Source organism: Neodiprion virginianus, chromosome 5 (genome assembly GCF_021901495.1).
Source record: "Neodiprion virginianus isolate iyNeoVirg1 chromosome 5, iyNeoVirg1.1, whole genome shotgun sequence".
NCBI lineage: Eukaryota > Metazoa > Arthropoda > Insecta > Hymenoptera > Diprionidae > Neodiprion > Neodiprion virginianus.
In genome coordinates, this window is record NC_060881.1 from 22692979 (window position 1) to 22720339 (window position 27361).

Genomic DNA, 27361 nt, shown 5'->3' on the forward strand with positions numbered 1-27361 from the left:
CAACACACAGCCTTACGTGTGTGTTATAGGCTCAAATAACGTTCGTAAATAAGCAATTTTTATTTTCTCAAGAAACTCAAAATTACTCGAATATCTTACAGATTAAGAAAATTCTCACGTACGATACGAACTTGTACGGGGTAGTGAAGAGGGCCGTATCTGATAATTATCACCGCTTCAAATTCACCAATGGAGGTGATTATTCGAAAAGTAGTTGCAAAAATAAAGAAAAATAGGAAAAAAAAAAGTGATTCCTCGGTAATAAAATATATCCTGGATTACTTTCAACGGCGACCCCATTTTTCACCCTGTCCGTGAGATCGACGAGCTACTATAGGTGGCCACATAATAAGCAATGCATCGAGTGACATCTGTGTTCACGTGAAAATGATCATCCAATTCCTCCGCTTCGGTGACCGCATCGTATGTTGCCATCTATCGTTGTGTGCCCAAGCTTTGGTAGGAAAGTTGCCATGGAAATGAGCGACGCTTGACTTCTGATGTCGGCCTCCTTCCTTTCCACAAAAGTAGGGTGTTTGGTTTTTCCCACAACTTTGTAAATTGCAATTCGAATGAAAAAAACTGCAACATGGCATTAATTCATGATGTTTTGACGGAGCTGGGTTGGGGTGATGGATTTCACGTGCCTGTTGCTAACGAGGAGAACAAGAGGCTCGAGGAAGAGGTACCTGAGTTGTTCATACTGCTAGTAGCGGAAACGAAACGCCTACCTTACTATCTACCTGGAATTGTTAACAGATCGACAGAAAGACAAAGTACAAAAGCTCGCTGAGCCTTGAGTTGGACTCCGTCACCCGGCGTATCGATACGATAAAGAAGCACATTGGAAATGTCGCCCTGGAACACGAGAACAACCAAAAATTGCTCACCGCTCACTCCATGCAGCTGGATAGCGAGGATCACTTGTTCAGGTTGTGCAATAGCACAAATTCCAAGATGTGTCAGGAGGTGAGGCAATACAACAAGGAGCGGAATGATGTCATCCAAAGGATTCAGAGTAAAAAATGTGAGCTGAGTAAGCTCACGGAGAGGCTTGAGGAACTAAAGAAAAATGCCAAGTTTGATAACTACCAGCTTGTTCAATGGGAAGAGGCTTTGAGGCGGGGCCAGGAGGACAACCAGCTTATTGAACGGTATATGAAAACTGATAGCCAGAAGTTTAAGGTGGGTGTTTGGGTGGGTTTCTTTTAAAAATGTGAAAAACACTGCAACACCAATTCTTTATAGGAACTGGAATTGAGGCGGCAGAAACTGCAGACACAGGTAGAATGTTGCCGGCAAACCGTCGTCACTGCTGTCAATGGTGTTTTTGAAATGGAGAATGTAATGGACAGGACAGCCAGGCTGTACGGCGACGCCTTGAAGGAACGCCAGCAGCTCATAAGTCAATGGACACAAAGCGTACTCGTGCTCAAGCAGAGGGATGATGAAATTCACAAGGCCTTGAGGGTCAGGTCGACGTTGCTATTTATACACATTCGTATCTTTCACCCTGCTTCAAACACAGACATTCTTTACTTCTTGTCCCTTCCTTGTTAGTGCAGGAAATAGATAAGCTACGGGAAGTGGCTAGAGAAAAAATGGAGGTGCTGCAGGAGGCTGAGAAGTTTATCGAGAACCAGGTCAAGAATAACAAACTGCTCGAGGAACAAATCAGACAGCTGGAGAAAAAACTCGTTGCAATTAAAGACGAGCGATTGAGGCTCTCCGAGAATTTTAATACGTATACAACAGAGGTGGGTCGTCATTTTTTAACAATCTTTCACATTGAAATTTAAAATTGTATTCCAGCTTCACATGTACAAGAAAATGCTGGCGCATGCGGCGCAAAGGACACAGAGTGTGAGGGCGAAAAGAAAAAGGGCACAGGCGGAAATTGAGAACAGAAATAGAAAATTGGAGGAGTGGCGAAAGCAGATACAAGAGCTGAAGGAGACTTATGACGAAATAGATCATCGGAGAACTAACATAGCAGAGAGAACCAAGCAACTCGAGAATATGATTGAGGTAAATAATATATGGAATTTGATGTTAGACAACAGATTCAAGTATTTTCTTTCCTTATCTTGGCAGAAGGAGGAAAAATTCCAATCGCTCATCAATAAGGAAATTAATCGAATCCAAGGAATGAATATGCGGAGCACGAGTCAAATATCTGAGCTTGAGGGCGAGATAAAAACATTGGAGCTACAAATTGAGAATGAGAGGAAAAAAGTTGAAGTACTAGAGATTTTGCATGTCAAAGAGAGACGAAAATTGAAAGAGAAAATAGATTCTGCCTATCATCGTGACTTTGAGATACAAAAGGGTCGGATGAAACTCGGACACCTCAGTGGAGCCGAGCAAGACGGAGCAGAGTTAGAAAAGAAAGAAAAAACGATAGAGGAATTGGGAAAATGTTTGACTGATAAAAATGACCTGTTGAAGCTTCTTCAGTCTCAGATTAAGACTCTGGAGGTAAATTTCAAGTGTGCAATTTACCACCTTGGATCTGAAAACAATTCCTTACAAATGCAACAATATTTCAGCACGACATGAAGAAATTATCGACTCATATAGCTAATGACGAAGCGCAGTTAAAACTGCTGAAGAACAAGAAGCAGGATCAAGTGCTGCTTATGGAGGGAGGTGAAAAACACTTAAAAGTAGCCAGAGCTCGAAACGAGGAGACCCAAGTGAACGAAAACATACTTAGGTTAAGAATTTACCAAGCGGAACGAACTGTATCGAATATCAACAACAAAGTATACAATTTGGAGAAGTACAAACTTGAGATACAAGCGGTGAGTGATTGTTACTAGCGACGTCAAATTTCTAGTTTTTTGTCTTTATGTTCATTCATTATTAATCTGTAATTTCATGTAAAAATTGTATCAGACAATGCAAGAGAGAGAAGCTGAAATAAAAGCTCAGAAGGAAGCCCTTGCCGTGAGAAAAAAGACAGCCAGCACAGAGACGTCAGAATTACGCATGGCGATCGCCGAGCGCAAGACGCGTATACAACAGCTACAAACTAGGTACGACAAACTGATGTCTTGCTTGGGGACGACAGCAGACGGGGAGCCCTTGACAACAACTTACATAAAAATTAAAAGCGCGCAAGAGAAGTATGCCCTTCAAGAGCAGGGGGACAAACTTGACGAATCGATTAGAAAAACTGAATGTGAGATTCAGAGTATGGAGAACACGTTAAGGATTGTCAATGCGTCCAATGATAAATATAAAAAAAGTTTGGGGCTAGTCGAAGAGCGAGGACCCGAGCAAATGGAGCAGGAAAGATTGGGCGAGGAAATGTACAATGAGACGGAACGCTTCAGATACAGAAGGGCACAACTGGTACAGGCTAAGGCCGACATAGAGGTGAGCTAAAAATTTTCATATACATATACAATTTGGTAATAACTCTACATTAAATGGCAATCCAAATAATATTTCCACAGGTAATGAAAGATAGCTATAAACAGCTATTGGAAGACATAGAGAAGGCAAATGACAAAGAGACATGTAAAAAGCGTTTTCTGGAAACCCTGAAGCATCAGATAAGCGATCAACTGGAAAAGCAGTTGAGGGCTGACAAAAGCCTTCACAAAGTATACAAGGACATTCAAAACAAGAAACTCTGTGCCGATGACAGTTTGATCCTAATGCAGGAGGTAAGAATTGACTGATGATTTATTTCAAAGGTATAGACAGCTGCCGCATAAACCTGACGATGCAATATTTTGAAAATTTCACAGAAGGATATTGCAATTCATGAACTTGAAGAGCAGAACGGTCTTGCCCTGCAACACATCACTGAGCTCACGGTTCGTCATGCCGAGGCTGAGCCCTATATAAAGAAATTACTGTCGGACAAAAATATGGTATTGCCCTGTACCAACTATCTCAAGCCATCACCAACATCTAGTCGATGCCACAGCAGCGCCAGTTCCATATCGACTAAAATGGCAACGAGGAAGAGCGAAAATGTGTTTTCAACATTGTGTCCATCGACAGAGAGTTTGGGATCCATTGTCAATATACAGGCAAACTTTGAGGGTTTGTTTTCACGTTTCGTTCTCATCTAATTCGCCTGTTTCAGTACGATTCGTTGCTTTCTTAGTAGTTTAATAATATTTGAATTACAGATACAAGTTTACATGGAAAAGCTAAGAGGTGCACAGACCCTAGTACACGGCCTAAGAAACCAATCTCTCAGTGTAGCACTCAATCCTCGTCGAGTGGTAAATCCGGTCTAGCTAAAAAAAAATGAACAAACGTTCATTTTTATATAATCAAAGGTAAAAATTATCGATATATACACCGTGGAACTACAAACTTCTTAAATGTATTCTTAAATTGAAAATAAATAAATAAATATACTTCAGCATTTAACAATATATTGGTGCATCGCTTTTATCCTCCTCCTCCATGAAACTGGGTCTAGTATAGATACTTGAGACTTTCACCATTGAGTTTTATTCATAGCTGGTAGCTCCATTGTGCTTTATGATTTTGATATTGGATTAGAATCGATCTTTCTTGACTTTTTTTGTCTCGTGGAACAGGGTCGAGATGAAAAAATCACAATGATATTGGAAAGAATTAAGTATCGGAAGGTTTGCAAGATGCTGCCGCGATTGTTAACGCGCATGATTTTAGTGGAAATAAGATTTCACGTTACTGTTGATAGCAGTTGGCTCCCACGACGTCCGTGATTTGCTCCAGTGTGTCCACTCTCAATCACTAAAAATGCACGTTGTCAGTTAGAATTTCAAACTTACTCGAAACCGCAAACACAGCAAGGATTACTTATATCGCGCGTACAAACTTGACTCACTCTTTATTATTCCAACTTTTTGGTTAACCATCTCAGACAGTCGGGGAATTATGAACTCAATGTTTGTCACTGCTGGCTGATATTTACACACCATTATAGACGTATTATTACGTACACGGAACATTTACCATCAGCAAATCCTTCCGAACTCGAGGAAATGGAATCCGCGATACCTGCACAGCCACATCTGACAGTTAACCTGATATTCATTCGCACGTTTGAATAAAGGTTTATGTAGGTATATTCTGATCAATGCTAAGCCCGCTGTTCGTTCCAAAAGCTCACGAAATTTATTCGAAACAACGCTGCGTTGAAGCCGTCACGGATAGTCGCCATTTGAAATTCTGCCGGCAACTGTTTCTTCGATTTTGAATTCATCGAATAGCGATGCATGTTGCCAACCCTACGGATGTTGAATGATGACCGCGAGTTCTTGAAATCTGAAATCTGTAATTCTAAAATGTTCAAAACCAAAATAATTAAATTGGGAAGTGTACGTTATGATTATTTAAAAAAGAACGAAATGTAATTATATTTGTTTTTTTCTTTGATTGTAACGTAAAATGACACCCGCAAACTGTACCAATCCAATACCAATCGAGCCTATTTATCCTATTACACAGGGATTCTGTCATGCCGATCAGATAGTGCTGCACTCTATCACAAGTTTAAATATTTACATGCGTACACAACGATTCATTATAACCTCAAATTTCATCAAATGATGTCGAGGTCCCCTGTCATTTCTGAAAATGTCAAAACGTTGGGGTAGCGATTATGTGGTCGCCGAGCACCGGGATTTGCAGGTAAGCCAAGCGACTCGCGTCGCCCCCACTGAAAAACTAACTCAAATTAACCACTGTTGCTCAAGATCTTTGTAATCGAGCTTCGCCCCAAACCTCAAATAATTAGCTTTCTCCATATGCACCAGGCCAATACTATGGCGGTTGACACAACCGGGAGCTTCGTTCTTCTGGCCGGGTGAGTTTCAATGCTTTCGACCAGATTCCTATAAAGCCTCTCAAATATACCGATTCATTGGCTCTGCAGGCGAAGATGCTTTGCCGTCAAGCACCTGGACGAAGGCACGGACACCCTGCGAAAATTCCAACGTCAGAGCAAGTACGAAGTTGGCTCTGCCGAATGGAATCCCAACTCTCAGAATTGTCACCTTTGCGCTATATCCGTAAGTCGAAAAAGCATCGATAAATAAGGAGAGGCTCATTGTTTTCTTTCTACAGAGTAACAACAGAGTCGAAATACTCAATTTTGTTGGTGGAGATGGACGTGATCTCACAACGACGCATAGCCTCAGAGCACATACGCGTGTTGTTAGCGACTTGAACTGGCATCCCACTGAGCCTGACATTCTCGCCTCGTGCAGCATAGACACATTCATACACATTTGGGACATTAGAGATCAGCGTAGGCCCTGCTTGTCGCTATCTGCTGTTGGTAAAAGTCCCAATTTTGTTTTTATGTTTCAACAATTGTTACATAATAGTTATTTGATGAAAAATCTCATTTTAGCCGGAGCATCTCAGGTCAGATGGAACTGTCTGTCTCCACACATTGTGGCCACTGCGCATGATGGCGACATCAAAATATGGGACCAGAGGAAAGGGAATAGTCCGATGCAGTACATAGCTGCTCATTTAACTAAGGTATTAGTTTGGTTTTCTTTCCCAATTATTTTTGTGTGAATGCTTATAAACCGAGGACATTGAACAGGGGAAACTGTAACTTGTGTGGTGCTTGGTTTAAAATGTATAGCATGAACGTCCGAATGTTGTGAATTTTCACAATCGTTTCAACAATTTTCGTATTATTTACTGACTTGGTACATTTGGGATAAGTGGCCTCTTGTCTTTCAAGATACATGGCCTGGACTGGTGTCCTTTTCAACAAAATCAATTGGCGACTTCTAGTCAGGACTGTACAGTGAAAATATTTGATGTCAGTAATCCACGACGAGCAGAAAGCATTTTGACAACAAGTGCACCTGTGTGGAGAGCCAGATACACGGTAAAATTTAATCATCTGTATTGCTAACTGTATCAAATAATTGCAAGAAAGTCGTGAAAGATTTTCAAAATCTCATTTACATCTGCTTGTAGCCATTTGGGGAAGGTCTGGTTACAATAGTTGTGCCACAGCTCAGGCGAGGGGAAAATAGTCTGCTACTGTGGAACACCTCGAATCTTACAGCTCCAATTTACACGTTTATAGGGCACACTGACGTTGTGCTAGAGTTTCAGTGGAGGCATCAGAAAAAAGGTATTCCAAGAGGGGTTTTTGCAGTAAAATATTTGATTGCGCCGTATTAAATAATGTCAAAGGGCAACAATAACTTATTTTCCTATCGCAGCACCGAATGACTTTGAATTGATAACTTGGTCCAAAGATCAATGCCTGAGAATATTCAAAATCGATCCATTTCTACAAAAGGTAATCACTATAATCATCATATAACTCAGTTCATAACTCTGTATTGAGAATTCACAAAATCTAAGACTCATGAAACGACGATGTTGCTACTAAAAATTACTTATAACACAAATAAAATCAATCCTTGCACGTTTTAGCTATGCGGACACGATTTGGATGATGGAACATCTGTCTATACTTCGTACACAGAAGACAATAACCTGAGTGAGTGTATCGCAAGCTTCAAATACGAAATTATGAGGAGAATCGCTATTGTATTTGCAATGACTGGCTAATAAAATTCTCAGGGACGTTACGTTCTATGCAACAGCTCGAGCTTCAAGATACACCGACCGACAGAGAAATGAATTTTGTCATGTCAAAAATTGACGGAGGTAAAATGGGCATAGAGTCGCTCACTTACTCAACAAGCGACAAAGATGTTTTGTCGCCGACTCAGCCGAAAACGTTACAGCAAGAATTTTCATTGATCAATGTGAACATTCCAAACATTGAGGTAAATTTACTCGTGATTTTTGCATCATTTCGATTATTTCCAGACTCACTTGTAATGTATTCTGTGTTTCGCATCTCAGGTGAACGCTATGGATGCAGAGCAACGAAGCTGTACGGTCACAGCGTCAAATAAAAATTACAATGTTATATTGAAAGTAAACTTTCCTGGTAATTACCCATACAATGCGTCACCAACCTTTCAATTCTGTCCTGGAACAACCATAGACAATACAGCGATGGCAAAGCTCTCGAAGGTACTGAAGCAGACCGCTCAACAACGAGTTAGGAAGAATCGATCCTGCTTAGAGCCCTGTTTAAGACAGCTGATCACAACTTTGGAACAGGTATTTCCTTTTGATTTGGTTGTCGAGTTCTCGATTTTTATCATTTGAAGATGATCAATTTCATTCTGCCTAAACAGATGTGCGTCAGCGACGAGACTGAGGGTAAACATCTGGGATACAGGATGCCACATAGTGCTAACTTTCTCAATACGACCGGTGCCATATTTCCAAACTACCAGGATACCTACATTCCTTTTCCGCGGACTTCAGGTGCTAAATTTTGCTGCGTAGGTAAGGAGTTCTCAAGCCAGGGTAAAAACAAGGGGTTAAACCCGTATTTTAATCTACACCAATCTTTTCCAGGAATACTAGTTTGTTTTGGCCGAACGCTGTACGCCAGAAGGCCGTCCATAAAGCCGGAAAGCGTAACGCCGCGAGCTCTCTCGGCGTTAGGATCGGGAGTCGGTAGCAGTAGTCATTTTCCCCACGTATATCCGGCTTATTCACAACCGAATGCAGCTGACAACATATCTATAAGCTCATTCTACTTTCACGAACGGGTAAACTTGTCATCATTTGTATATACTTACATAAAAACTTTGCCAGTAACTTGGAACTGTTTCTCTCGTGACGTCTCATCTGCAAATAGAGAGGGTCCAGACGTAGTTTGCACCCATCGACCAGGCTCCACTCGAAAACACCTAATAAAAATCATCCGATGGTTACAATCTATGACGCCTCCCCATTGTTCTTTGTTAACAAAGAACTCGCTGAAAAGTACATGTGAGTTTTTTATCATTTGTATTGAGTATTTGAATCACGAAACAATAAGAATAAAGCAACACCCCCACTGTAGCATCAATATTACAGACATTCCTGGAATGTGTCAGTATAATGCCGGAGTGGCAGCTTTGCTTGAAAGACCGGACCTCGTTCAAGCTTGGTGCCTAGCCGCACTCGTCATATCGCAGCCGATGCCCTCCAACCTCTCCTCAAACGATATCGAGACTCCGTGGCCCTTGCATCCATTTGGTCAAAACTTGATCCATTCTCTGTGAGTTCAGGATTCAAGATTAGGCAGACCCTTGATGATCAACTTTATTCGCTTTTCAGTATACAGCATTACGCCAGCCAGTCTGATATACAAATGGCAGGCATGCTGAGCTGTACATTTACTTATCGTTCTGAAAATCAAGATGTTGGGCAGGGACGTGCAGTGAGCAAGTCTGTAAACGTCAGTGTAAGTAAGACACAATATTGTTTTAAGTGCCAAGTAGACTATACAACGACTTGTGATGAAAAATTCAATTGGCAGGTAACTACTGTGTAAATTATCATCGTCGCCATTATAATTATTACGTTTGTTTTTATTATTATTATTGTCATTGCTATTTTTATGATGCATGCTTTGTGCATTGCTAACGAAGAAAATGGCTATCAAAATCTATAAATGAAGATTTTGTATTTTCACTTAGACAGGCGTTCTCTGTCGTTTTCTTTTCTTTAATTTTGATTTGATCTGCCCTACCAGATTGCCAATGCCGCTACTATTGCTGCTCCCCTTGCTGCTGTTTGCGGTGCTTTCTTGATTCCTCTGTCCCTTTGCTTTTGCGTAGTGTATAACAATTTGTCTGCCGAGCATGCATTGCTTATCCAACTGACATTTTATTATCTCTGTTGTAGAGGCTTTCCACTGGGAAATGGTGGCAGAAGGTAAAGTATAAATATTATTCTTTAGCGTATCTATAGATTTGTATCAACGACAGCTTTTGGTTTGCAAATTACTCTTCTTTGGTTCTCGGCAATAAAAATTCATATCTTCCGCTTCGGTTATCACACCAGGGCTTACAGTATGTTGTGACTGATTAAAGTTTTCACCTGTGTGTGTGCGTGCGCGTGTGTTTTGACAAATATTAAGCTAATGCAAAGAATCTATGCCTTGCCGAATTCGTCGACTTAGAGCTTCGATTAAACTAAGTTTTCTGCTTTTATTTGGGTACGTAGATACATTCTAGATGTAGTTTCCACTTCTCTCGACAAATATCCCAAAAAAATCTCATCACAATCATATATCGACGGTGAAACATGATGTAACAAGAAGCGTTACCGTGACATAACTTGTAACTCATGTGTAACAAGTTATGCTCCACTCAAAGGTTTGTAGCTCTAATATGACATTTACGTAACATGTGACACGCATTACGTAATAGCAATAATGTTTTATTCCTAATATTGCAAGGTATACTGATGTAACATTGATGATTGACTGCTACATACATGGCTGCTACCAGCCTCAATGTATGTATGCATGTACATTGGCGCTACATAACATGGTAATAGCCACTAAGGCACCCCCCCACCTAGCAAGCATAGTTACTTTGAAGCAGTGTAACGGCAATGGGACGGGTTGTTACACTATGATAATTCGGTATTTTGATGCATATGTACGTCAGAGTTTGGTAGCGCATATTCGATAGGCTTGTAGTGTACTATAGGTTGCTGAAAAAAAAGGGCCTATGATGTTTTTGAAATTCCGCCCAAATAAAGGTACAGACATGCATACATGCATTTCGTTAAAATATGATACATGAGTTTGCATGCACTAAAGAATAATTAATATACCAATTGATAATATTTCATAGAGCTTGAAGCTTGCCAATAGTTTGTTGCGTGTTCGCAGCTGTGGCACTCGTTAATTTTCTCTTACCTTTCGCTGTAATAAATGAATAAGTATTATACCTGTGTGTATAATAAATCTTCTACTCGTCATTCAATTAACGCTCAAACATAACAATTTTAGCCTGGCGGTTCACCGTATCACACAATACATCCTGCAGATACGACGCTTGAGGGATGGAATTTCCAAAATCTCAAACAACATAGGTCAAACTCGTGGTCTGAATCTCTCGACGACCTTAAATTCGTTCAAGAAACATTGGGTGATCCCGTCCGAAACATTAGGTGACAATTTTCAATTATTAAAGAAGTAAGGTCTTGTAGAGAAAGAAAACAATCGAAATTTCTCCCACTTTGGGACAAGGATGAAACATCGTCATTCGAAAGCTAACACGTACTTCTCTCTTTCAGGTTTCTTGATGAAAAAAACACCACCCTCTACGATAGCTATAAAAAAGCATATGCTGAAGTCCTGCATAGTTGGAGGCTCCTTGATGCCAGGGCACAGGTACTAAAACACGTCAGTGTACCACCGATCGATTCCCACAAGGCTGTAGAGTTTCAAATTGAATGTTATATCTGCAATAAATCTAGTCGTGGTCCACAGTGCAACAATTGCAGGCAGTTGGCATTTCAATGTGCCATATGTCACATATCCGTTAGAGGTATGGAATTAATTGTACAGCTTTCAGTTGTGACATTCACTCTGATATCCTATGAAAAAATCACCTAAACACAGTACTCATCGATATTTCAGGACCCAGCAACGTGTGTGTAGTTTGCGGACACGGAGGTCACACCGAACACTTGGCCGCTTGGTTCACAACCAAGACACTGTGTCCAACAGGCTGCGGATGCTACTGTCTCAACGAGAGCACTACCCTCATGAAAATTTAATCACCATTACACTGTTACATCGTAACCACGCACCAGTCTAAAAGTTATGCAATCCCAAAACAATCGACACGTTACATCGCATGTTCTTTGTACAAACCATGCACGACATCACCTAATAGCAAACGGCGGTGAGGGGGAGGAATTTGAACAAGTTCCCCATTTTCTCTACATGGACCATTAGCTTCCTCGGCTTGGTTTGTATAAAATCGGTATCGTTTGAACATGGCTATTATAAGTTAAGTAGAACAGTTTTGGGCATGTATTACCATTGTATACAATTGTATAATTATTGCGAATTAGAAAAAAATACTAAGATCTCGATGTCGACCACGGCTACAAAATATAGATAGGCATCAAATTATTATTTGTGCATTTTTTATTAGCAATCAAGTTTTCAACGGTACATGAATAAACTGTACAGTTTTAATTTCATCCTTCAACTCTTACACGTAGGTCTTTGCACGGTAATTGATGCTCATAAAAAATAATCCTTACCTTAAGATGTAATTTCTATATTCAATATGGCTAGAGGTATGCGTGTGCGAATTGCTGTGTCAATCATGTCCCCAAACTGGCTGTCGATCTTCATTTCACTCTACAGGCGCGTTGTTCGATTATAACAGCTACAAAAAATCCAAGAAGTTAATTGTCACTGCCATCCTACCTAGTTCAGCTGCAACGCCATATAAAAGTATATACAAACATACATCAAGCGTGAGTCTACCTTTCAAGGAGTCGCCGTTTCAGCTCAGGTGGGTATGCAACATATATGTAATGATCGGGTGTTTCAGCACTCCCTGCGGAGGGCGTGTCTTGTCCGGGTTCCAATTTCCCTTTGCTATCTTTCTTATTTTGGTCAACTTTCGAACCATGCTGCGGAGACGTCATTTCCTTGTTCCTATTGTTGTGTGGTGAGTGCGAAATCCCTGACATTCCATCAGCTCTCATTTCATGCACAGAACTGTCATACGAAATTGATTACTTGCACATTCACAATATATAAACTAATGGCCATGATTAAACTGTATCAGTTTGATATAGAGCATTTACAGAACTGACAGATTGACATCAAGAAAGCAAGGATTTTTCGTGAAACCCTTGACGTATTTTGACAATCCCATCCATTGCTTGGATCAAATCGAAGCGTTGCATTCGTATAAACTTACTTAACGGAATTGAAGAAAGTAGTGCAAGCAAACGATCCGGAAGGAAAAGTCTATTATAAATCTAGACTCTCCTTGGGATTCTTTTTATTAATTACTTACTCAAATAATATCCAAATGATGTAATAGCACATTGACATTCCCAGTGATAAGAGCATGGCTAGTATGAATAAGAGATGCCACGGTATCTGACGTTGCTGTCTGCGCGTATCTTCCCAGTATTTTTCGCATGTCAAATACCAGCAAACGGCTCGATTGAGTTCACCTGTTCTCAAAAAAACAGCGAAAAGCAGAGTGAAACGCGTTTTAGAATTTTAAAAGAACTTAAAAACACTGCTGCCCAATCGTGGCATGAAACCACGCACCTTCAACTTCCGTGAAATCTTGAACGGACAGATTAACAAGCAATCCTGCGATGCAGTCACGTACCAGAATCTGAGGGGAAAGAAAATCAGCGTGGTAAGGGAGTATGAAAATTGATATGAAGAAGTTGTAAAAAATGTATAAATTGTTGGTATTAGTACCTCACATCTTATTTTCAATTTCAAAAGTTCCTCAGGCTTGCAGTTTGATTTGAGTTTCTGTAGCTCGGCGAGCCGCTGCTGATTTCTATCGATAGCTGGTAGAGCCGAGTCTACGAGATGATTACTGTCACAGATGTCATGTGTCTTATTGTTTTCTTCATCCTCAGAACCGATCATTTTCTGCTTCTGATGGTTAATGGTGAAATGATTCTCAGGGGTATCTCGCCTGTCGCAGTAGTGATGGAACGTTCCTCTGTTAGTGCCACCGCTGGTCTGCGACTCTTGAAACTTGTCACCGAATACCCTAGCCAAGTCTCTGGATCCGGTCGAAGGAGCTAGCGTTGTTTGACGAGCCGTCGTTTCCCTCCATACCTCGATGTCCGTATTGATGGTACTCGAATCGTCTATTGATGACCCCTCAAAGTCTTGAGTTATCAGAACGTCACACCTCATAATATCGCAGTAGTCGGCTAGACAGACAGCATCCTCTGCCTTAACAAGGAAGATACTAACGTAAATAAATGTAGTCAACTAGCAATGATAGTACAGTTAATAACAATTAACATCTGTACTGACAATATTGATGTCGCCTTTGTGTCTATTATCAAAATGCATGTCCAGGTGACGCTCTTCGTAAAATGATTTTCCGCACAACCCGCACGTCCATTGGGAAGGTCGATGCTGATATTTGGCCGTCTGTTGAGGGTGAAATATGTCTCTGGTTCTATGGAACGGGCACTCGAGGGGCAGCTCGACTTGGTATTTGTTCAGCACGGGGATCCATTTCTGTAAGAGGGGAAGTTTGCGATTAAAAATTGAAGCTGATTAAAATAAGGAGAATAACAAATTCAGCCAGCCACTCCTCCTTTACCTTTTGTACTATCCTCCGTACCACCGAGGCACTGTCTCGAGGGCATGATATTTTGAAAACACTCGGCCCTGGCCATGGTATTTGACACAGCAGCAGCACTGCCAATATCTGTGAATCATGCGAGGTGATATTTATTCGTTTTCTCGTTACACGCATCTCATTATCCCTGAATTGGGAATTGAAGAAGGTAAGTGGTGAATTGGATTCCGTCGGGTCGCGTTGCGGTGCGGAATGAAAGAACAGAAAAGGTTGCTTTTTTCGCAACCCTGCATAACACAGGTCGGGAATTGATTTTTTTTCCTTTCCTAATTTACGCCGCTGTGACACGGATGTTGCGCGTGATTCTGCCGTGCGTGTAGTTCGATCGAAAACTTTTCTAAAATATTCTAAATTATTACCTCCGCGTGAAGGGATTTGGTCTTCATTCATATCCCATGTAGAGAGCTCCACTCCACGGAATCACCTAATCGTCAAACTGTAATAAACCGTCGAGGAGAAATTTTCTACATAATATCGCGGGAACGCGCTCGTTTACCCCTGCAGTCGTAGTGCGGTACGATTTTAGAGGAACCTCCCCTTCCACCAGGACTCCCGCGGACGCAAGCGCCTTCATTAGCCTTCCGCGCGTGCATCTGCACCCGCGCACTGCGTCCCCGCGATCCTTACAGCATCAGTCACATTACTTGTGAGAAATGAATATTTTTTCTACTCTACCCGACAGTGCGGTATAAACTAATTGTAAATTAAATCAGGACAATGTGAGGGTGGTACAGAAATAACAGACGAAAAATATTTGAATCGCTCGTTTATTTAGTCGCCCTCAGTCAATCCAAGACACTCCTATAGTTTGTTTCAGATCAAAATCCGCACTTTTCATCTTCCGACTCGCCGTTTTCTTCTTTCTCATCCCTTCGCGCTTCAGTATCTGTAATGGTCGGATTTGTATGGGCCATCGACGGGAATGTCGAGATACTTGGACTGGTCGGTAGTGAGTTTAGTCAACTTCACGCCCAGGTGGTCGAGATGCAGGGCGGCGACTTCTTCGTCGAGCTGTTGGTAGGAAAAACGGGATATAGGTAACTTTCATCGTCAACGGTATGCCGTGATTGATGACAATGACGATATAAACAATGATTGAAAACGTTGAAGCAGAAGAAAAAACCGTAACCGTAGCATTTTTTCACTCACTTTCTTTGGCAACATGTGGACACCGATTGGATACGAGGTAGACTTTGTCCAGAGCTCTATCTGGGCTAGGACTTGATTTGTGAATGAGGTACTCATTACGAAACTCGAATGCCCTGTCGCGCAACCCAAATTGACTAGTCGACCCTCCGCAAGGAGAATGACATGCCTAAAAATATTTTGCTATAGAATATTGATTTGCTACTCAAATCAGAGATGATTTTTGTTTCTTAATTGGGCAAAACGAACCTGCCAGTGCTCAGTTCGTAACGATCGACCTGGGGCTTGATGTTTACTTTTGATTTCGCGTTTTTTTCCAGCCAAGCGACCTGGATCTCGCAATCGAAATGCCCAATATTGCAAACAATAGCATCTTCGGGCATATTCAAAAAGTGTTCTCCTAGAATGATATCTTTGCATCCGGTTGTAGTCACATATATCTGTCCCTTTTTCGAAGCTTCATTCATAGTTGTGACCTGCAATAAAAGAAATTAATAAACAAATTGTATCGCTCATCTGATTACCCAACAAGACAAAACTCTGGTTATTTAATCGAGAAATCCAAAGACGCCAAATCCAAAATTTCCATATTCACCTCATAGCCTTCCATTGCCGCTTGTAAGGCATTGATGGGATCAATTTCTGTTATTATAACTCGACCTCCAAGAGCTCGTAAACTTTGTGCGCACCCCTTACCAACGTCACCATAACCTGCAACTACGCACACTTTTCCAGCCAACATAACATCGGTTGCTCTCTTGATTCCATCGATTAGAGACTCCCTGCATCCGTACAAGTTGTCGAATTTACTCTGTGAAGAAACATCGATCGTGATTGCTACCGCGCTACGTTAAACACGTTTTAATTGTCTTCTGTTTTCCGTACCTTTGTAACAGAGTCGTTGACATTTATCGCAGGTACTTTGAGTTTTCCGTCTTTAAGCATGCGGTAAAGATTGTGAACACCAGTTGTCGTTTCTTCCGAGATGCCAAGGCAGTCTTTCAGATATTCAGGGAACTTGGTGTGCACGAGATTGGTCAGATCTCCTCCATCGTCTAGGATCAGATTCAAAGGCTTTCCATCTTTGAATACCAGGGTTTGTTCTATACACCACATGTATTCTTCATCCGTTTCACCTTTCCATGCATAAACTGGCACGCCAGTCTTTGCTATAGCTGCTGCTGCATGATCCTGTGTGCTGAAAATGTTGCACGAGGACCATTGTACCTGAAATCACGAAGTAAGGATAATAAGTAAGAGGTTGTCAAGTTGCATAAAGAAAAAGAAGTTATCACAACCGAATCAGTCGTGATGTAAGATTAGTAAAATCATTTGACGAGCGAATAACCTCGGATGCATGAGTTAGAAACTCCTTGAGCTCTGGTGTAACAAATTACCATTTATCTTACTATTGAGCAAGCCAAGTCGTATTCAACTGCCTGGGGTCATGGATACACAGATAACGAATCATTGGCATAATAAATCATTGTTTGTTTAAAATAGATTATTTTAAAATTCAGATTAGATCACGAAGGCTTTTATCTGGAAGAGAAGGTATATTCTTTCTATAATTTACATAATTTCTTTCTTTTATTCTTTGTCCAACATATTGAAATGTACAATTCTTTTCTATGCCATTGTCAATGTTTGTGTATGGATCTTTTGAGTCATGGTATAAAAACTCAGCAACTGCATGTGGTTTCCAGAAATTTAAACCTCCCTCACGCAGCATAGATAAATATAATTGAAGCTTTCTGTAGAGTTAAGAAGTAACGCAAATAGCGAATTCTTGTAATCAAGGATTCAGAATAGTGAATTGAGAAACTATACTCTACCTCTGCGCCAAGCTCAGTCAGTGTTTCGATTAGCACTGCTGTTTGTACAGTCATATGAAGGCATCCGGCAATCCTCGCACCTTTGAGCACCTTGGATGGTCCGTATTTACGGCGGATGGCCATGAGTCCAGGCATTTCATTTTCGGCTAGCATTATCTCCTTCCTTCCCCATTCCGCCAGCGAAATATCCGCTGTAAATGCGTGAACAAACAATAAAGACTCCAATTACATAGCTATGGTATAATTTATATGGGAAATAGTGCCAAGGTGGCCTTAACTACAGCTCGGCCGTTATACAATTTTCTCAATTTCGTGTTACGAGAGCCGCTCGCTATCTTTAACCGGCTTCTAATCAGCCGGCCCACGTGCAGCGCAACTAACCTAGGTCTCGGTGAAATAATGGTTTACGCATAATATTGGCAAAGCCGGAATATTGACAGAATAAGTGTCGCGTAACAAATAGATAATGAAACAAGAGGGTACAAGTTTATCAGAATTTATGGTGAACACGGCGTTCTTATTTTGTTATCATTCTAGGCTAGCAATTCTTAATTCACAAGTTATGAGTGTGTATGTATGTACATACGTAGATATTGTCTTCAATGTGATTAAACTTACCAACTTTGTACAATGGTTTTGTCGCCATTCTTACAGATATTTTGGGTGTATTTTTACAATAGAAATAAAAAATTAGCTTGATAAGTAAATGTTTTTAAGTATTTCTGCGAGCACGAAACCCGCCGGACTATCAAACACTTTGTATGATTGTATGTCCAAAGGAGCGCAAGCCCTACGCGCAGACGACTGTGCAGACGGTGGTAGACTGTGGAATTCTACTGGTTATCAGACTTCGGTGGGTGGCTTGCAACCCGCATCATAGAAGTATAAGGCGATAAGTACTGGGTATGAAGATAGAGTCGATCTCGTGGACCCTACAAGTCTATGGCCTACTCCCACCACCGTCGTTTCGAGCCTGTATGTCGACAGTGATCGCAGCTCGCGAGACTAGTTTCCTGAATTAAACGTTTAACGGCCGTATTATATAACGGTCCGTTATAATGTTCTGTTTTTATCGTTGTTAACCTATTCAAACATATAACCAGAATAAATGTGACAGTCTAGAACAATAAGAACCGATGATTATAACGGGTCATTATATATCCCGCCCATTAAACGTTCATCGATACTTTTTCAAAATTCGCAACGTAAGCGAAGACGTTGCTGTGATGTTCGGTCGATAATAGCATAGCTTATAGAGATAGACCGCGCAGTGCGCGGTCAGTACACCGAACTGAAGACATAATTAAAAAGAGAGAAAACAGATAGAGCTGGACCTCTCTGTTGCACGACCGAAGGAGTGGGGAACCAGGCATCAGGGGAGGAACGCAATAAGACAAGCGGGGAAGTGTACTTGACGAAGTCACCGATTAGAATGAGAGGTCCGACTCCAGCTACTACTCTTTCTTATTAATTACGGCTTCAGCTCCGTTCACAGACCGTGCAGTCCATCTCTTCAAGTCTATGAACAATAGTAGATGCACTGTTTTTTCTAACACATGAAAAAGAATCAGAGGTGTCAGTGAGCCATACCACCACTACGCTACAGATCGCGTACTGATCACTGAACTTGAGTTTAGACACTCTAAACTTGAGTATAGTTCAGTGGTATTGGATCTGGTATAATCGTTGAGCTCGATAAGTTACCATTCGATTTTTGTGTCACACCACATACTGAATATGTAGAATAGCTTGAAATTAGGCGCTTGCACTACGAGGATGGCTTGAACAATTGGTCTATCTCGAACCGATTTTATAACTGTTGCCGCAGTTCATGTCAACATGAAAAAAATTGCACCGGAATATATTCAAGAATTTACTGCTATCTGACTGATCAGGATGAATAGGCAAACGTTACATTATGGGGTAAAGAGGGTATCGGCAGGTCTGCCTCCTCCATGTGAGGTTCATCCGGGAATCAAGGTGTAACATATAAAATAAGTTATTAAAACATTCACGACTCGTACCGTGTAATTTTATTGCCGGTGATTTGTACGATTCAATGTACTCCTTTTACAGCTGTATACTACGTCTATCAGAATTCACAATAGTAATTGTAACATATCTACGTCGCAACGATCAGATGCAAGAAATATTTACCAGTTTTTTAGATGGGTATGTCTGATCGCCGGGATATTTCATGGTGCCGATAAACTGAAGAAACTTAAATTGATTGAGGAGCCCCTCCAGACACAAGCCAAGATAGCGAATGAACACCGTCAGAAGCGGCTGGCTCAGGAAAAAGCAATCGCAGCGAAAGGTAGTGTAATCGTGCAATAAATTTGCGCAATCGTTGAGCGCAGTGTCAAATATTATTTATTTACATACATAAATCATCTAGCCGAATTGGCTGCGTTGGAATTACTTTTCCTTGATGATCCCGCGGCGTCGGATAACGATAACGAATAACCCCAGCCTCTCTCGGTCCTAATGAAACCAGTCGAACTTGAACGAATAGACAAATTAATCAAGTGTACAAAGTTTCAAAGTTAATTGAAGTGTAGAATTCAATGATAATGGTAATAAACGATGTTGACCTATTTTTTACGCGAATTCATTTCATATGCGACAGCAAGTTTCTTACCTTTTTTGGTCACGCGATTTCTACTTGTAACTATCATATGGTAACATCATTATTACTTTGCTTAGAGAACCGTGCGCGATTAACCCGCATAGTCAAGCTCGCAGAAGCTGAAATCGCGGCGCTGAACGTGACAACTGACGACGGAAACAAAACGCCAAAGTGATCTTGCTGCGAGGAGGGACGTATAATTATTTTCCCGACTACAGCGGACTCGCGCCCATGATATTCCAGCAAATACCAATGTAAATCAATAATTCTGCAAAATATGTATAATAATAAGCAAATCAAAATCAGTAAGCTATCTTTGTGCGTTGACTGAAGGTATTTCAATCAACGCTTCATGTAGACGTAGCCGTGTAGATCATGTGCGTGGTGCAATTTTGTTTCACCTAATCCCCAAACATTATTATATGAGTTTACCAGATAATTTACTTCCCAAGATTTTTTGGGATGCGATGCCAAACATTTTGTCGTTGACTGAAGAATTTAGAGACGGTTATCCCTGGGCAAATTTTCTTGACCAATACTTTGCGGGTAGGTAGGCCTGGTGCCAAGAAGCTGCGTTAGCGATCCGATAGCTTCTTTATCGGTGGAGCCATTTTCACAGTTCGGTCAACGGACCTTGCAACGGATTTTGTTTTAAAAAATGGGTTAAATCAAAGCACGGTCGTGTATACGTGAATCGTAGAAGCTCCATGATCAGAGATTTGCAAGGACCGCCATCCAGGCTTAATACATTACGTCAACGTGGTGTAACATCCGACCGGAACGACCGTATGTTTTATCGACTATTATTACTGCATGTTACTTTTATCAACTAACCAAACTCGAAATACGAGAATCTTGTAACCATAAGAAATTAAAACAACTGTCTAACTATTTGGAATATCCCTAGATGGAAATAACTATGAAATTTACTAGCCGAGGCTTAAAAACCATGTTACGAGATCTTCGTACTACAGAGAACTATAATACTATTATGCGTTATTATATATCATATTAACACTATAATTAACTAACACAATTATACCCAATTATTATATAGCACTCAACAATGCCATTTGTGCATTTGGAGCTGAGAGCTATACTATAAGCAATATACGCTTCACTATATAGCCTGGAGTATAGAAGACTGTAAAACCATAGATAAACGCATAACCAATATAATGTAAAGATAGCACTGCTGCAATAACCCACAAAACCAGAGACTGCAAAACCATCAAACCGTGAATGCTAATTACCCAGCATGAACTATACCTTATTCCGCAACGCCGTATTGTAGGCAACACGCGCTACGTTTTGAAGGCAATGCAGATCTCCAATGTGGAACCATACAGAGCCTTACCTAGAGAATACATTAGGAAACTTACCGACGAAACGAAAACGTTCTAGAAGCTTCCAAGCCGATTCATATCAATATAAGAATGAACAACTACAGAAGGGAATCATATACAAAAGCACACATGTAAACCTGCTCTAAAGCTATGAATCATCAAACTACTAAATACTCTAAATCTGTTAAGATAATTATAACACAAACAACTAAGGATATTCGCAGCAGCGCGATTCTAATAATGTTAAACAAATAACAAACTATGTTCATAAACAATAGCTATTGTACTCCAGGTTAACAACGACAGTAGTCGACTATAATACATATGTAATTCTATATAGATATAGCTGTAAAACTAACAAACGACAGGTAACCAGAATGAAATATGGGCTTTGTAACGAACAAGATAGCAAAAACATTAAGAGGTAGGCAGGAAGAAGTTAAGTGGCTGAGGGGCGCCAGAAAGGGGGCTGGCGCCACAAAAGGGGCTGGCGCCACAAAGGGGGCTGGCGCCACAACGAAAAGCCCACGCAGTTCGGAGAACTACGGAACCAAGTCCACGCACCTACACCACCGCACCAAACAGCGATACACCATACGTAAAAACCTACGATATAGTAATAGCTAAAGAACTAAGATAACGGGCGTGTATGCGCGAGGATGTCGTGACCTAATTAGAAATTCCTAGAAAAAGAGGGGAGGTGCGCAAAGGTGACCAAAAACTAGAGAGGGGGATCGTTCTGCGCAACGATCGACCCCTATAAAAAGGGCGACCGATCACTCGATCGCTCTCTTGTGTTTCTACCTCCAGATTCGTCATCTAGTTCCGGTACAGTCTCGCGGTAAAATCCTTTAGCCTTTTGCATTAAAACTTTCATACAACGTTACTCTGCCCAAAAGTTCAGCGAACTTAAAATCCATTTTGTCATACTAAGTTTAAGATCTTACACTGTGTAACTCTGCGTTTGTGACTTTTAAATATCAAAACTTATAAAATAAACCAAACTTAGTCAAAATATCCAAAAATATTAAAGTCAGTTATTCCGCTAAAACCTCTCACCAATCTACAAGTCATCGCATCCAGAATATTCTCAAAAAGGTAAGCCAAATTAAATCTTTTTATCCAACAATTTCTCCCTCTTCGGTTCGTTCGACTAGAGCGACAGAATGCCCGTTGTCCGGTGTATTTCAATACTTAATCGGTAATTGGTGACCCAAACTACTGATGTGAGTCTGGCTGTAGCTGCGTGTGAATGTTTCCGGTGTCTAACATCTGGAGATTTCCACTAGGTACCGTTCCGACGTCACATATCATATAAAAATTTTCTGGTGCATCGGCCGGGAAACCAAACGTTATAATCGCGAAAAACTTTTTGTGACGCGAGTAGCGACCGACGGACGGCGGAATTTTTGCGCGCTACCGACACGAGCCGAAAATCACCCTAATCTCGCTCGATTTAATAAAATGACTAAATAAACCCGAATTTTAATACCCGTTAACTCTCATCCTAATCTCGCTCGATTTAATAAAATGACTAAACAAACTCGAATTTTAATACCCGTTAACTCGCCAAAATCCTAAAAATCAATGAGTCAATCAAGAATTTTTCCATCCGCTCTGGAAATTTCCCATTCAAATATTTCTTCAATATCGCAACTACTGGGACCTTGTATCACCGAGATCCCTCGTTTTCATCGAAATACCCTGTCGAACCAAGTTTTCAACCTTTGATCGAAATCTCTGACAAATACCCTTTGTTCTCATAACGAATGCTCCCGAAATCGAACGAAATAAACGGAGGAAAACGCGGAACCATAGCGAAGCTTTGGGAACAATATACTCAGCCGATTATATTAAGCGATCCGCACGAAATCCCAGACTCTGTAAAGGAGCCTTATCTCAATAAACCACAGAATTCTAACCACACCATCGGAACTTCTGAACATATTTGCTATTACGAGGGAGATACAGAAGAACGAATAAAAGAAAGAAATAAGCTGTTCGAGCCCCCAACGCGACCCAGAACGATTAGCGAAGAAGACGCAAAGATTAGGAAAAAGGCGAAAATTCTTTCTAAATACCTCCCGTTCAAACCTCCAACGATTACTACCTCCCTTTTCTCCGACACGGGATCTAAAATTTAAAATAAACCTTATTAACAAAAGATTGTGCAATCCCAACATTAAATGGGAAAGGAAGACCCTCCTACCGATAAAAAACGCACGGCCGTAGTACATAGTCCGCCTTCAGACCGACGACTCAGATCACAAGTTAGTACGCAGGGCACCCGATTATTCGAAGGACAATTAGAAAATTTAGTGGAGACGAACGCGTCGGGAACCTCAGGACTAACTCCTGAACAGTCGCAAATCTCCAGCCAAAACTCTAATTCAACGAATAAAAATTCTCCGGAGAACTCGAGAAAAACAGAAAAACCCACTCAAATACTTATTCAAACGCCTGATTCGGAAAACCAATCCCAAACACATATTAAGATTCCTCAGGAATTTAAAATGGTGAGCGAACCCGTTGCAAGTACAGGCGCAACCGCCTTACCCGCACCGACTTATCATTATATCTCAATTAAGGATGCCTTAGAGGCAGTCCCGGTGTTTGACGGCAATCCGTCCCAGGTTAGAAGTTTTGTGCAGGGATGCAAGGATGCACGCGAAATGGTCCCGCCTCAAGTTGAATTAAGCCTCGCGCGAATAATACGTAATAAAATCAAGGGAGTAGCTCGACGTGTGATCGAGAACGAACGGTTCGACACCATAGACGAATTAACCGCGCGAATAAATGAGCTTTATGGACCAGCCAAATCCGTTAATCTGTGTCAGGGTGAACTAGGGAAAATTTTCCAAAGACAGAATGAAGACGTCGTGACGTACGCCTCAAGGGTACGCGAAGCGATGGAAAACATAAGACAGGCATTCTTGCAAGAACAACGTACGGACGATTTCGAAATTTTTACGCGAAATACCGAAGCGGACGGCAAAGCCGCCTTTCTGCGCGGATTAAGACCTGAAATCGACGGAAAAATCCCCACAATACCCGGTACTCTGAAAGAACTGGTCGACGCGGCAATGAAAATAGAAAAACAGGAGAAAATTAAAATCCAACTTAGACGAGGAGATCAACCTAGCACAATTCAGGACGCTACAATAAATTACGCGATGTTCCAACCATATAATTGCGTTGTATGTGGAGCAAACGACCACGATAAATACGATTGCCAATACAATTCAGATAAAAGCTATTACGACCACCGTAAACCTCGGAATCAAACTTATGTCATCCAAGGTAATCGAGCAGACTATCGGAATAATTATAATTCGAGAGATACTTATTCGGATCCCCGACGTAACTCGAACACCTACCAACTTCAAAATAATACTAACTCTAGAAATCAATTTCCGAAATATCAAAATCGTCAAATAAATTACCAACCGCAACCCGGTTACGATTCAAGAGAAAATCGTCCCAATCGGCAACAGGGACTTCCGAATTTCAGTAACCAAGACAATTACAGTAATCGAAGGTCGATCTCCCCTAATCAACAAGGTTATCCTAGAAATAATCAGTATCGCGAAAATCGCTATCAAGGGAACAATCAATACCGCGGAAACATTTATCCCAGCAATAACTCGTACCGCGGAAGAACTTATCCAAGGGACCCCAGCCCACAGAGGTCACAACCAAATTTCAGACAGGGAAACCAGCGTCCAAATCAGTACGACGATAATCAAATGTTTAGACAAACGCGTTATACTCCGCAAACAAATTATCAGCCCTACAACTCGAACCGACCTGACGAATACCCGACAGATCAACCACGCGAACACTGCCGATATTGCAGAAATTACGGTCACTCAATCAGCGAATGTCCAATTAAACAGCGAAATGATAGATCAAGTCAAATACCGCGAGAAAATCGAGTCTCATTTTCGGGAAACGGGGAGAGCCTGCCGAACGACGGTGCGACCTCGGAGGCTCTCAAAATACCCAACCGCACCTTATCTATTATACAGGGCATACCGATAGAAAACTAGTGACGTTGGCTACAAGCGATATGGAACAAATAATTATAGATCCGCCTCAAAATTCCGATGACAAATCAATCAATACGATCATAAATCCAGAGAGTACAATCCCTACGATCAAATTAGAAGCGAGCGAGTTACAAAATCCGAGTACTTTCATGTTGGATACAGGCTCCGACTTGAACATTATAAAAAATAACTGTGTAAGGTCAGAAATTGAAATAAACGAACAAAAGAAATTTAATCTTAGCGGAATAGTCCCCGCGTGCATAGAAACTATGGGGGAAGTTCCCATAAACGTAATAGGAACCGAAGCTCAATTCCATATAGTTCCGGAAAATTTACCAATCCCACAGGACGGAATAATAGGATCCCAGTTCTTCAATGAAAATCGAGCTCAGATAAATTTTGATAAAGGCACATTAGAATTCGGTAACGTACAAATCCCATTCCTAAACCAGCAGGAAAAAACGACTCCGTATAGAGCGCAGACTGGCAACTGCGACAAACTCGCGGAGACCGAACTAGGCACCGAGGTTTTACCGCTCCTGGATGTAGAATCTAATGGGTGTGTCGGTTATACAAAATCCGATTTAACGGCGGAAATTTCCGAACCTCTTAAAGGAAAGGAAAAGGTCGAAAATCCGGAAGATGTTATCGTAATTCCATCGAGGACACGGCTTGGCATCCGTATCAATCTCGAAAAAACTGAGTTAACCGAAGGGTACGTACCTCTGATAGACGCAGGTGACAACGTCTACATAGGGAACGCGTTAGTGACAAACCGAGATGATAAAGCGTACCTTTATGCAATTAATACGTCAGACTCGGAAGTAAGACTGAGAATTCCACCGCAAATCCTGGAAGAAATAGGTGAAACAGCGGACTCCTTAAAATCAGATACCCAAAATTTTAAAATCAAAAGTGAAAATGCAAAAGGCTAAAGGATTTTACCGCGAGACTGTACCGGAACTAGATGACGAATCTGGAGGTAGAAACACAAGAGAGCGATCGAGTGATCGGTCGCCCTTTTTATAGGGGTCGATCGTTGCGCAGAACGATCCCCCTCTCTAGTTTTTTGGTCACCTTTGCGCACCTCCCCTCTTTTTCTAGGAATTTCTAATTAGGTCACGACATCCTCGCGCATACACGCCCGTTATCTTAGTTCTTTAGCTATTACTATATCGTAGGTTTTTACGTATGGTGTATCGCTGTTTGGTGCGGTGGTGTAGGTGCGTGGACTTGGTTCCGTAGTTCTCCGAACTGCGTGGGCTTTTCGTTGTGGCGCCAGCCCCCTTTGTGGCGCCAGCCCCTTTTGTGGCGCCAGCCCCCTTTCTGGCGCCCCTCAGCCACTTAACTTCTTCCTGCCTACCTCTTAATGTTTTTGCTATCTTGTTCGTTACAAAGCCCATATTTCATTCTGGTTACCTGTCGTTTGTTAGTTTTACAGCTATATCTATATAGAATTACATATGTATTATAGTCGACTACTGTCGTTGTTAACCTGGAGTACAATAGCTATTGTTTATGAACATAGTTTGTTATTTGTTTAACATTATTAGAATCGCGCTGCTGCGAATATCCTTAGTTGTTTGTGTTATAATTATCTTAACAGATTTAGAGTATTTAGTAGTTTGATGATTCATAGCTTTAGAGCAGGTTTACATGTGTGCTTTTGTATATGATTCCCTTCTGTAGTTGTTCATTCTTATATTGATATGAATCGGCTTGGAAGCTTCTAGAACGTTTTCGTTTCGTCGGTAAGTTTCCTAATGTATTCTCTAGGTAAGGCTCTGTATGGTTCCACATTGGAGATCTGCATTGCCTTCAAAACGTAGCGCGTGTTGCCTACAATACGGCGTTGCGGAATAAGGTATAGTTCATGCTGGGTAATTAGCATTCACGGTTTGATGGTTTTGCAGTCTCTGGTTTTGTGGGTTATTGCAGCAGTGCTATCTTTACATTATATTGGTTATGCGTTTATCTATGGTTTTACAGTCTTCTATACTCCAGGCTATATAGTGAAGCGTATATTGCTTATAGTATAGCTCTCAGCTCCAAATGCACAAATGGCATTGTTGAGTGCTATATAATAATTGGGTATAATTGTGTTAGTTAATTATAGTGT

General features: G+C 41.1%; 5 protein-coding genes and 1 long non-coding RNA gene across 12 annotated transcripts; 3 read left to right on the forward strand and 3 right to left on the reverse strand.

Annotated features, from left to right (window-relative positions):
* The first annotated feature begins 200 nt into the window (after nt 1-200).
* Nucleotides 201-4382, forward strand: LOC124305037 (coiled-coil domain-containing protein 39). Its single transcript, XM_046763992.1, has 11 exons — nt 201-685; nt 760-1185; nt 1249-1470; nt 1566-1757; nt 1813-2028; nt 2095-2478; nt 2550-2804; nt 2899-3381; nt 3462-3674; nt 3759-4059; nt 4149-4382. Exons 1-11 carry the CDS (start codon nt 590-592, stop codon nt 4271-4273), a joined length of 2913 nt encoding a protein of 970 aa, XP_046619948.1. The 5' UTR covers nt 201-589; the 3' UTR covers nt 4274-4382.
* Nucleotides 4383-4620: 238 nt separating this feature from the next.
* Nucleotides 4621-8778, reverse strand: LOC124305057 (uncharacterized). Its single transcript, XR_006908312.1, has 3 exons — nt 8658-8778; nt 4841-5280; nt 4621-4746 (listed from the first exon to the last, which is right to left on the reverse strand). It is a non-coding gene; the product is annotated as an uncharacterized LOC124305057 (long non-coding RNA).
* On the forward strand, nt 5495-12004 carry LOC124305036 (GATOR complex protein WDR59). Of its 6 annotated transcripts, none has more exons than XM_046763990.1 (20): nt 5495-5646; nt 5772-5821; nt 5891-6026; nt 6082-6295; nt 6371-6504; nt 6716-6865; nt 6958-7117; nt 7209-7288; nt 7426-7492; nt 7576-7784; nt 7864-8127; nt 8205-8358; nt 8431-8627; nt 8717-8850; nt 8924-9121; nt 9181-9307; nt 9751-9780; nt 10868-11028; nt 11155-11251; nt 11501-12004. In XM_046763990.1, the coding sequence occupies exons 1-20, from the start codon at nt 5593-5595 to the stop codon at nt 11519-11521; spliced, it is 2637 nt and encodes an 878-aa protein (XP_046619946.1). In that variant the 5' UTR covers nt 5495-5592; the 3' UTR covers nt 11522-12004. The 6 variants fall into 6 exon arrangements, 5 of the variants coding, with proteins under 5 accessions (XP_046619946.1, XP_046619943.1, XP_046619944.1 ...); XM_046763987.1 differs by having other exon boundaries at nt 5496-5646; nt 11155-11408; XM_046763989.1 differs by having other exon boundaries at nt 5559-5646; nt 6122-6295; nt 11155-11408.
* LOC124305046 (uncharacterized) lies at nt 11999-14782 on the reverse strand. Its single transcript, XM_046764012.1, has 8 exons — nt 14597-14782; nt 14199-14306; nt 13904-14113; nt 13328-13819; nt 13169-13238; nt 12906-13068; nt 12365-12601; nt 11999-12263 (listed from the first exon to the last, which is right to left on the reverse strand). Exons 1-8 carry the CDS (start codon nt 14621-14623, stop codon nt 12236-12238), a joined length of 1335 nt encoding a protein of 444 aa, XP_046619968.1. The 5' UTR covers nt 14624-14782; the 3' UTR covers nt 11999-12235.
* Nucleotides 14783-14988: 206 nt separating this feature from the next.
* LOC124305047 (adenosylhomocysteinase) lies at nt 14989-18024 on the reverse strand. The gene is made up of 7 exons (XM_046764013.1): nt 17837-18024; nt 17219-17409; nt 16269-16610; nt 15979-16194; nt 15633-15859; nt 15387-15552; nt 14989-15248 (listed from the first exon to the last, which is right to left on the reverse strand). The coding sequence occupies exons 1-7, from the start codon at nt 17862-17864 to the stop codon at nt 15117-15119; spliced, it is 1302 nt and encodes a 433-aa protein (XP_046619969.1). The 5' UTR covers nt 17865-18024; the 3' UTR covers nt 14989-15116.
* A 255-nt stretch (nt 18025-18279) lies between these two features.
* On the forward strand, nt 18280-20100 carry LOC124305054 (uncharacterized). Of its 2 annotated transcripts, none has more exons than XM_046764027.1 (3): nt 18280-19198; nt 19295-19535; nt 19925-20100. In XM_046764027.1, exons 1-3 carry the CDS (start codon nt 19115-19117, stop codon nt 20020-20022), a joined length of 423 nt encoding a protein of 140 aa, XP_046619983.1. In that variant the 5' UTR covers nt 18280-19114; the 3' UTR covers nt 20023-20100. The 2 variants fall into 2 exon arrangements, with proteins under 2 accessions (XP_046619983.1, XP_046619984.1); XM_046764028.1 differs by having other exon boundaries at nt 18280-18423.
* Nucleotides 20101-27361: the final 7261 nt, after the last annotated feature.